Source organism: Crassostrea angulata, unplaced genomic scaffold (genome assembly GCF_025612915.1).
Source record: "Crassostrea angulata isolate pt1a10 unplaced genomic scaffold, ASM2561291v2 HiC_scaffold_66, whole genome shotgun sequence".
Classification (NCBI taxonomy): domain Eukaryota; kingdom Metazoa; phylum Mollusca; class Bivalvia; order Ostreida; family Ostreidae; genus Magallana; species Magallana angulata.
In genome coordinates, this window is record NW_026441621.1 from 28,314 (window position 1) to 40,131 (window position 11,818).

The 11,818-nt window shown below is 33.9% G+C and overlaps 1 protein-coding gene across 2 annotated transcripts; it reads left to right on the forward strand.

Moving 5' to 3' along the window:
- LOC128168893 (uncharacterized) lies at positions 1-5,052 on the forward strand. 2 transcript variants are annotated; one of them, XM_052835045.1, is made up of 5 exons: positions 1-99; positions 405-568; positions 3,717-3,912; positions 4,204-4,328; positions 4,870-5,052. In XM_052835045.1, exons 2-5 carry the CDS (start codon positions 526-528, stop codon positions 5,013-5,015), a joined length of 510 nt encoding a protein of 169 aa, XP_052691005.1. In that variant the 5' UTR covers positions 1-99; positions 405-525; the 3' UTR covers positions 5,016-5,052. The 2 variants fall into 2 exon arrangements, with proteins under 2 accessions (XP_052691005.1, XP_052691006.1); XM_052835046.1 differs by having other exon boundaries at positions 79-173.
- Positions 5,053-11,818: the final 6,766 nt, after the last annotated feature.

Here is an 11,818-nt window from a genome sequence, read left to right on the forward strand (position 1 = left end):
TGCCAGTGTTTATCAAAGCGGACAAGAGACAGGCTATTAGTGAGAGAAGTCAGTCGTTCTTGCTATCACCCGAGGACGATGCATGCACTATTTTAAAAGGTGAAGCCAAGGAAAATAGTTGTTGTCTCGGGGGACAAAAACTTGCTATCTTATGAATAGTCAATAAATATTAGGTATTGTATGATACGGAAGAAAACTTTATCTGTCGGCAATGCAAATGTTTATGATGAAACTAATTATTTTACATTTCACATTGCTTTAATGCTTGCATGAACACGACGTAACCGTTTCAAGGGTAATATTACGGAAGTGTTCAAATAGATTCGACAATTTTTATTTGTCTTGCGAGTATAAATCATTTTATGGAAATCAATTTATTTTTTATTTCTATTCCATATTTATAGATAAAATGCCGGGTGTACATCAGGTACATTGAAATCAAATACGACCTTCTCCCCCTCTCCATTCGGGTCATTAAAATCCGGTCCATTATTGACTTACATCTGATGTGATCGGTTATGCAGTATGGCGTGCCTAAAACTCTACCTAAGCTGTCTTGTGATTCTAGGTAAGATATCAAAATTTTGTTTTCTCATCAAATTATCATATTTTATTGTAAACGTTATCCTTGTGTGTTATCAAGAGGTTTTGGATTAAATAATATATATATTATGTCTGGAGTAATATGTTGCATTGTTTGCAGGTAACTAAGTGTTGAGTCATCATTTTAGTAAATCAATTTTTGGTCATAGGCAAAAGAATTTATTAGATTGTATGTATCAAAAAGGTGAAAATAGTATTTGTTTCTCATTTTTTGTGGGGATTTTTCAAGAAAGTTTCTTTTTAGGGAAACTGTACTTGTATAGAGATACCTGAACCAATTGATCTATGATAGTATGATACCCTGATGACGAATAATAATTTTAGCGATTAAATTTCTCTAGATGTGCATTATTTTTTTGCACTTTCATAGAATAATTCGTTTTTTTTGCAGTATTGTTATTGACTATTTTTTGTAACTTATTTGTATTTTTGTCAAAATTTCTTAACTATATGCAAATACGTAGTAAGATATTTCTTTTTTATAGTTTCTTGATTGATAAAGATGTACATGCATAGTTTATTAAATGATAAATGGTTGCTTATTTTTTTCGCTTTTATTCAACAGTTAACACTTTTTTAGAGATAGAAAGTAAAAGTACGATTTCGTGGAATCCTTGTGTACAGGTTTGAACTCGTTAATGTATGCGTCGATTTCAGAAAATGCATTAAAAACATTTAAACGCACAACGTCTCGCCCCAGCAAATTTACCTGCAATCGCACCTTATAGGGCCCTTTCGGTAGAGCTCGGAAAAAAACCCCTCGATTTTATTACAGAGGCGCCCATGACAACCTCCCCTTTTTATAATAGTTGATATATATAAATAAGACGCATTTACAATCTGTTGAACTATGGGCGAGACTTCATTAAAGTCAATGATATACTCTAAAATGTACCATATAAGTGACATATAAGACTGTCTAGCCAATGCTGAAATTGATGGAAAGGAACTACATTTTGAATTCTATACGTAAAGGTCGCGTCATCAAGCAACACTGACGTGAGGATGTGAGGAACACGTGACCTGAGGCATGATCAGCAGAGAAAGTGCTCGTCAGCGCTCGCCAAAATCCCCTATACCCACTACTCAAATTTTGGCGAGTGCTCGCTAGTGCTCTCTCTATGGTGAACACTCCTCTGGTGTACACATTGCTCCATTTTGTATATATACATTCAAGGTGTTTTTTCAAGCTCTGTCAAAAAGGTTCGAGAAGTTGCGAATGATTAACCTGTGCAGCTCTCAAAAGCCGGGTTCAAATTATAGCACGTCAACTTAATAGAATTAAACATGTCCAGGTAATTATAAAATAGAATGTCATATTCCCATTTTTGCAACTTTTTGAGTTGAGACTGACTAAAAATCGAGTTAAAGCAAAGTGGTATTCTATATGCATGTATCTGCGTTCTTCATTTTCAATTTTACAAAATGAATCTCCCATGTTTTTATGAAAAAAATTATCAAAGGTTATATATTTTAGAAGCTGATCCAGCATTATGGAAAGGGGGGGGGGGGGAATTAATGCATGTAAAACTCGGTATCTACCAAAAAAAATGTTTTCCGTGCGTTTAATTTATCAGGTCACTTAATATTTCAACATTGTAGTGCACCGTATTAAGCAATCTATGCCAGTATTTATTTACTCATTGTTGAACGTTTTGGTTTTTGTAAGTAAGCAGTTATTATAATAGAATTTTGTGTTTTTTAATTCATTCATTTGTTAGCAGGCCTATTTTGTGTTCAAATAAAGCAGAATTTATAAAAAAAAAAATTAGAAAAATAAAATACTCGCTGTGGCATTTTACTAACATCTAAGTTTTTTGACGACGTATTATCAAATAACAATTGTAACATTAATACTTCCGTCGACTTGATATTTCCCAGTGAACTTTAAATAAAAGATACCACAGAATCTGCGACATCTGTTTTATATTTGGATATTTTACTGGAAATGGACATTGATGGTAACGTAACAACAAAACTTTATGATAAACGCGATGACTCCAATTTTTCTATAGTTCACTTTCCTTACTTACGTAGCAATACATGTATACAGCTGTATCTCGCTTCCACATACATTCAGTTAAAGCATATCGTTTACAACATACACCATACCATAGCACTGAAATCTCATACCATAGCATACAATCTCATTCGTCATATCATACCATAGCATAGCATACAACATAATTGTAACTCGGTTTTAATTGTTTTTTATTGGGAAGAATAAATGCTCGCATTGCAGATTAGAGGTTAAATGTGGCTTTTTATCATTTTATTTTCAAATATGTGGAACTCTTCTGTGTATGGAGGCGTTTTTTCAATGTCATAGCATAGCAGAGCATACTATATCAATTAGCCTTTCGTGTCTACTTCTTATAGCACAGCATACAAACCTTACATCACTGCATTGAAATCTCATAAAAGATATACATGAATTGACTGTATCTTATCATCACATAAGCAAAATAACTGTTTCTGTAAAATTGCAAACAACTGGATGTAAAAACTATCTAGCATTTCTTTATTGTTGAGCCACTTATTGTTTTTTTGGTGTTTTTTTTTTTTTGGTTTTTTGTGGGGGGGGGGGGGGGGGGGGGGGGCGTTCATTTTAGAATTGAAAACTTTTTTGCCATGTCGTATTATGCTCATTTTGAATTTTTATTTTGAATATTTCTTCATCGTGAGAAATGGAACCTGAAGCTACATTTTGCAATGTTGCCGATTTCTTATTAAATTAACTTATAAAGGGAAACCGATTAAATTGAAATCATAACATTCATTCATGATTTTTTTCAATTAACTGCTGAAAAAAAAAGTATTATCAAAGATGTTTTATATTAAGTCATCTTCCCATGTTAAAAGTTTCTGATCCGCTACGCCCTACATTGCTAGAAGCGGGTCGGATCAGAACCCTTTGCACGGGACGTGGCACGATGTTCCTTAGTTTGATTGAAATCTGCGTATATGAAATCAAATTTATTTGTATAATTTACAATTCATGGAATAATACATGTACACGTGTCTGGAATATTTTGAATTCTTTATCTGTTAATATTTTATATAGTATGCATTTTTTAATCATTCATCATTTGCTTTTGTTTATGTGTTTGTAGGTGCCCCAATATTCGTTTTTTGTGGAGAGTGTTGTAGAGCCCATTATGACATTCTCTTTTCTTACAACGAAGAAAAGTGGTGTAGCAACTATTGCTGCTTTCAGCTTGGAAAATATGACTGTTGCGATAACTTTCTGTTACAAGCCCCATCGATTGAAAGAAAGGACTTCTGTGCAGCTTTTTTTACTAGCAATGTGTAAGTCTTGAAACTAGGAAACTGGTGGGATGATCTGCTATACCCGATATTCAGATCCATAGAGAGACACAATGTTTAAACGCATATAACTTTGGCTATGCAATTCTCCACAAATATATTAATAAAACTAATAGAGTAAATTAAACATATTGCTAAGTTAAAATAAGATGTAATATAAGTTTACTACATCTACTGTAAGTAACTTAAATATTTCAGTATTTTCAACTTTGTAAGATGTGAACAAAGATATACCAAATCAAAATTCATACATGTTTCAATGCTATTTCATAGTTGGGTGCCTGTGTTAATCAGCATAGGAGGACTGATCCTGTTCATTGGACTGTGTGTCTGTATCTGTAAGGCCTGTTGTGGCAGCAGTCGGTCAACAGGCGTTGTGATGCACGGAGCCAATCCAGGTGAGCGATACATAAACGAGGTCGTGTTTGCCCGTGTCAATATAAAAACGACAATTTTCATTGGTAGACTAAGTGTAATTTTTCGCAATGTATTAATATTTTACATTTATTATAAAGCAAAAAGATATAAATTACCGCAGAAGGTTACTTCAAAGATTACTCTTATGAAAAATAAAGCATATTGAAATGTCCTTCCTGGTATTTTTTAATTTATGTCAAACAAGCAATAATAAATTAAAGAAACGCTTTGTAGGTATGCCGGGAAAGACACAAATCTGTTTACCTTTTCGGTGTTAAAAAAATCATTTTCTTGCCTCACTATACATTTTTCATGTTTTTTTTGCCTTACTTTAAATGTAACACACATTTCATTTGTTACACAATAGAAGGTACATGTATAATTGCCTATACGATAATGAAATTGATACATATGTAAGCTTGCATGTTAAATTTATTTTGTATTTCTTTCACCATCAAGTAATTTATATTGATTTTTTTAAGAAAAATATCAGATCATCACAGGATTTTTTAATCTTGGTAGGTGTCGCAGTAGTAAATTCCAGCAACATGATGCAACAACCCGGGTATCCAAACCACATGATGCAACAACCAGGGTATCCCAGCAACTCTATGCAACAACAGCCCGGATATCCTATGCACCAGCCTCCGAGCTATCCGGCCCAGTAGTTGTTTCATTATACCATGTTTCATAGTAGTCAACTATGAATGACGCTAGACAATGCAAACTTTGTATAAAATGCATTCATTCATAAAACTTTTATCAAACTAATGATTATTTCCCTCTAGGTTTTTCTAGTTAACTCGTATTGTCAGCTTCAGGAAAAACAAAGAAAGAAGATAGTGAAGCTGTTAAAAACTTATGCACAGTTAAAGATCAAATGTCATGTTGTTTTATGTTTTGTTTTAAAATCTCAGAATGAACCTTTTTTATCAAATTTATACTTTTTAAAAAATAAAATGGAGGATTAAATTAAAGAGAAATATTTTCGTTTTTAGTATTATTTTTTTTAATCTGGACATAGTTATTGAGTGTGGTTAAAATGCAGAGCAGTGAGAATTAGAGAGCGCCCATATGTAATACTCCAATTCATTCAAAGCCATAGTATGACGGCAATATTTTTTATTTTATTAATCTTTATTTTTTTTTAAACAAACGCAATAATTAGCCAAATAAAATTAATCCAACACAACAATCCAGCTGTTAAAGAAATTTTGATATTCAAGGTATAAACTAGAATAAGGCTTTACCATACCTTTTTAACTATGTGATATGTATTGTTAATATCTAATGACACAATTAAATATCATTTCTTTTAAAAAAAAACTTTTGTTCTAATTGATACATTTATATATAGTTTTTACTAAATAGTGAGGTAATGATATCACACACTTAAACAATGTTGAGCAATAAATCTAGGACTTGGATTTAGTACAGACACTCGTTGTTGTAAGAACATACTAACGATAAAAATCATAGTGATTTTTTTAACAGGGAGACTGCTCATGTTTTGTCATTGTAAGTTTTCGTTCCCAATAGTACTTGGAAACTTCTTAAATAACGGATGGAGGATTTCTTTCTCGCAAGCAAAACACAAACTTGTTAACTGACCCGACACGATTCTTGCCTTATGGGTTTCTAAAATTGCTTTTAGCAGATTCCTAAATTATTAGCAGATCTATATCTGTATTCTTATGAAGCATAATTTATTCAAAAACATTTACGTGAAAAAAATAAATCCTGGCCTTCAACTCAACATTTATGTATATCGACGACGTATTATCAATTAACAATTGTTATTTCCATACTAACGTCGACTCGATATATCCAGGTGAGCTTGAAATAAATGATACCACAGAGTTTGCGTCATCTGTTTCATGTTTGGATTATTTACTGTACATGGACATTGATGGTTACCTAACAACAAAACTTTCTGATATGTTTTTGTCTCTGTTGATTCAATACGTAAGCGCATGCTCTTCGTATGAACAGTTTCTAAGACGAAGCAAGCTACTGACAAACAAGTTGATAAAACAGAACAATCAACAGTCTCGCTTGAAATCATCTTTTTGAAAGTTCTATGGTCGATACAACGACCTTTTCAGCAATTAAAATCTTCCACCGGGTCGATTGCTGACTAACGTTTTTTAACTAATTGTTAATAAAACACCTAATTGTCTACAGACTTTTCCTCCCGATTTTTTTCCCGATTATGACAAAGAGCACACGGCGGGTGTGACAGGTCAGCAGAGGATGCTTACTCCTCCTAGGCACATGATCCTACCTCTATTTGTTTGGAGGTTTGTGTTGCTCTGCTTTGAATTTGAATTTCGTGTTTTGATTTTTGAGATGGTTCTTCACGGTTTGTTATTGTCATTTTTTCATATATATATATATATATATATATATATATATATATATATATATATATATATATATATATATATATATATATATATATATATATATATATATATATAATGTAGCTGTAACGTAAACCAAAGGATCGAATCTAATCGAGTTGCCAATCATTAGATGAAATGCGACGCTAATCTGATGATTCGCATCTGGTAACGAAACGTGGATTTCGTTGCTCTTAAAATCAAGTAACTGTAATGATTATGATATTATTATATACTTTAAATTAAAGAAAATTCCTAGAAATTAACAACATCGCCTTTTGAATCACTGTACAACTTGATTTATTGAATGCAGCTGGTTTTAAACTACATCTTCGCGCTAGAAAGCAATATTTTCAGAGTGTTACATAAACCGTCGTCAGTTTTAGTGGGGGGGGGGGGTGATATGGTAATGGAAAACCACAGTATGGTGGTAAAAAAAATCAAATCACAATCTGTGAAATTAACAGTATCAAAAAGGTAAATTGATGGGTACACATTAACAAGTTGAAATCAAATTGTTTGAAGTATTTAAAAAATATTGGGTGACAAAATGGTCGTGGTAAATTTTAGACTTTGTCAACCATAATTAGAGGAAAATATATTTTTATGCAAAATTAAAAGGAACTTTTCATTATTAGATAGTGGGCTATAACTTTATTTTCATATCTAAAAACCTAAGGTATAGCTGACTGGTATTGTGTTGACCACTCAGACCTTTTCAAAGAATCAATAATATATTTTCTTGGATTATTCATATACAAGATGTAGTACATAAAGTTTTAAATGAGAATGTCAATCTCTGTATTTTTCAGTAATTTAAGTTAAGTTCTTCAAAGTAATGAAGAATGAGTAAAGGTTGTAATACATAATATGTTTCCATCTATATTAAAAACATACATCAAACTCCGCCTCAGAGAGTAAAGTGTCTCAACCATACAAACCATGACTCTGGATTTACACAGAAATTCATGGGGTATGGTATGGGATATTTTAACAGCAATTATTTACCCTTTGTATAGAATATTTACAGCCGCCAAAATTAGGACCTATTTAGGACCTATCAAAAAATATTTTTGAATTTGATATAACGAATTCTTGAATCTGTTAAAACGAGTTTAAATCGTTATAACAATTTTTTGAATCCGTTAGAACGAAGTAAATTTGTTATAACAAATTTTAGGAATTCGTTATAACGAATTTAATCTGTAATAACAAATTCGCTGAATTTGTTATTTCAAATTTTGAAATCTGTTTTAAAAAATTAAATTTGAAATAACGATTTCTTGAATTCGTTATTTCAAAGTTTGAATTCGTAATTTCGGTTTTTCAAAATCGGTACAACCTATTTCATCTAATTTGTGGTAACAAATTTCATGTTTTGGGGAACAGATTAAACAGGCCGGGTGGACTTCATTTGTTCCATATCGGCGTACGACGAAATGCGCCGATCAATTGATCAGCGTTAAACGGCGAAATGGTAAATGAAGTAAACTGGCGTAAAAACAAAAGTGGAGGAACATATTGTCACAGCTGTTGCTGTAACCATGGTAACAGATTTAACAATTCCAAAAGACTCCTTACTTTATCGGCTTTGCTAGAATTCCTACATAGATGGAAACAAAATATTCAAGAACTTCTATATATGTAGCGACGCATTTTCACCAAAAATACAATATATACAGACTTGTTTCGACGGATTTCTGCGCATATTTCTAAAACTTTGTTTAATTAATGCTATCAATCAATGGGCATGTTGATTTATCAACAATATCTGCATTTTTCATTTCATCACCAAACAGTGAGATTACGCCATATTTTTAAAAAAATGCCGGTCTGGAATGGAATTGATTTAAGAATAAGGAATCATTCTTTGAGTTTTACTAGTCTCATGTGATTTTGGCCGGGACGTGTTCAAAACAAATAAAGCTCGAAGGGCTTTATGATAAATTTTACCACGCTCTGACCAAAATTATCAACTCATAACATTGAAAGAATGATTCCATATTACTTTAATACTGATATTTATATTATTCCCAATTTTTACACTTTAAAACAACATTCTAAAACCTCTGTTTTTTAATGCATATCACATGCTATGTATTATTACGTAGCGCAGCCAATACTGTTTTTCGGTTATGCTGTAGGACACGCCCATTTTGTGTCGCTCATATTTTATGACATTTTTGGGCTAGGTTATCACAGTAAAGGACACTTAAAAATATATAGATATAGTATTTTAAACGACGTAGCCAGGCATTATAACCAGGATGTGCGCATGCGTGTACCAAATTTTCGGTAAACGTTTGGGAGGAAATTTGAAAGATGTTTAGAGGAACTTTGAACTGATATTTGCACAATTTAAAAAAGTATAGGAAAATTCTATTTTTACAGTATAAATGTTCATTAAAAGTGATAAAATTGGTGTGTACATTAGATTTACACCAAAATGTTGAATAAATATTAGTATCTGAGAGAACAATAAAGAGCAATGTTACAGGAAAGCAACAGGCACTTAGCATTGGAATGGGGGAGGAGTGTGTGGAGTGGAGCAAGGGCAGTGGGGACGAGACTACCCCCTTCAGCACACTTTTCTTAAATTTACATATAAACGGTGAATTAACAAAGAGCCTCCCCCCCCCCCCCTCACCGCCACCAATGTTTTGGGACCAGGTAAAAACTGAAATGAAAGGGAGGAAATAAACTGTAAAAATGAAGTTAAGTGTTCACCTAACCCCCTACCTCCACGGATTAGGATTTTTAAATGTTTTAATAGCATAGTGGACGTATCACCAGGATAAGTATTTGTATCACCAGGGTCTGTATACCCATAACCTGGGTCAATATTACGATGTGTGCCCATCACTTGGGTCTGCATACAAATAACCTGAGTCAGTGTACATATCATCAGGGTTAGTGTACGTATCACCAGGGTCAGTGTTCGTATCACCAGGGTCTGTGTGCCCATCACCAAGTCAGTAGATATATCACCAAGGTCGGTATACATATTACCAGGGTCTATGTGCCCATTACCAGGGTCTAAAACCTATATTGTGATACGTTTTGAGACCAAGGTGATGGGTATACTGACTCTGGTTACGCGTGTACATGTACACTTGTAATTGGGTACACTAACCTTGGTTATAGGTAAAATGACTCTGGTGATGGGTATACTGATTCTGGATATGGGTATACAGACGCTAGTGTTGTGCACTCTGACCCTATTAATAAATATTAGTAAACAGACCCCAGTGATAGGCATATAGACCCTGGTGAAACGTACACTGACCCTGGAGTGGGCACTGAGACCCTGGTGATGGTTATGTGGATTTCTGGCTATGGGTAAATGGACCCTGGTAATGGGCACAAAGAAACATTGACCCTCGGGATAAGAATTGAGACCCTGGTGTCCTGGTGATGGGTATACTGAATCTGGTTATGCGCATACAGACCCTGGTGATACCTACACCGACTCTGACCCTGATGATGTGTATATACAGACCCTGGTGATGGGCACACAGACCTTGGTGAGGGGTTATGGATAGAGCTACATGGGGTCGGTGTCTTGACCACCCATACCCCTCCCCAATAATCCCTGTCCTCCTAACCTTGGATTTTTTAAAATTAATTCTAAGCGTAGGTGTTTATAGAACCTGGTAAATGGTATATTGTATGAGATACAGTAATATTGGTTTATATGTAAAGCCAATTGTCTCTTACTGGTATATGTAAGGAAACTGTGATATTTTGTTCAGAAAGGTGGCATCGTAAAAAAGTGAAAAAAGGGGGATGGGGTTGGAGAATCGCCAAACAATTTTTGACATGCAAAAATTCGAAAATCGTAGACCGTTGGGTTAGCTATAGAAATGCTAAGTTTACTTCAAATTTAAATTCCACTGTTTATTTCCTCCCAGTCACTTTCAATTTTTTACATGCTCCGAAAATAATGGGAAGGGGGGGGGGGCAACTGCATGGGGAAAGGCCCCTCCCTGCCACCCCCACTTACCCACCCGTTTGAAGCTACGTGTCTGTTGTTTTCCTGTAACATTGCCTTTATTGTCCTCGCAAATATTTAAATCTTTTTTAAGTGTAAACCAAAAGTACATAACATTCCTATTATTTTTAATGATTATATAATATAAAAGTCGAGCTTTTTTGTTTGTTTGTTTGTTTGGTTTTTTTTATTAGCACCTATCCTTAGTTCGAATTTCCTCCAAGAAGCCATCGAATTTCCTCCCAAACGTTTACCAATCCCGATGAAATGTTGGTTCACGCATGCGCACATCCTGGTTATAATGCCTGGCTTTGCCATATAAAATATCATTTTGCAAGTGTCCTTTACTGTGATAACATTACAAATCGATTTTGAAACCAATAGCCCAATTAAAAAAATGAGCGACACAAAATGGGCGTGTCCTACAGCATAACCGAGAAACGGTATTTGCTGCAATAATAAATAACATGTTCTATGCATGAAAAAAAATCAGTGGTTTTAAACTGTTGGTTTGAAGTGTAGAAATCGGAATTGATATAAATATAAGCAAAAAGGCATCATTCTTTGAATATTATTAGGTGATAATTTCGGTCGGAGCGTGCATATCAAATCTATCGTAAAGCCCTTCAAGTTTATTGGATTTGAACACGCACCGACCAAAATAAATATGAATTATGCCCATGCAAGCGTTTAAAGATATCGTATCCATTGGTAAAAAGGTTATTAGAATAGCAAATTTTAAAAATAGGCGCTTTGCATCTATTTCGGTGCGGTTTTGCATTAAATTCCATGAATTCCATAAATAAATTCCATGACATAAGTTCGACATTGGCTTGGCTGCAAGTACCATTTAATAAATCAGCATGCTCATTGATTAATAGCATTGACTAAACAATTTTTGGAACTGTTACATCTGTTACCATGGTTACAGCAACAGTTGTGACAATATGTTCCTCCACTTTTGTTTTTTACGCCAGTTTACTTCATTTACCATTTCACCGTTTAACGCTGATCAATTGATCGGCGCATTTCGTCGTACGCCGATATGGAACAAATGAAGTCCATCCCGTTTAATCTG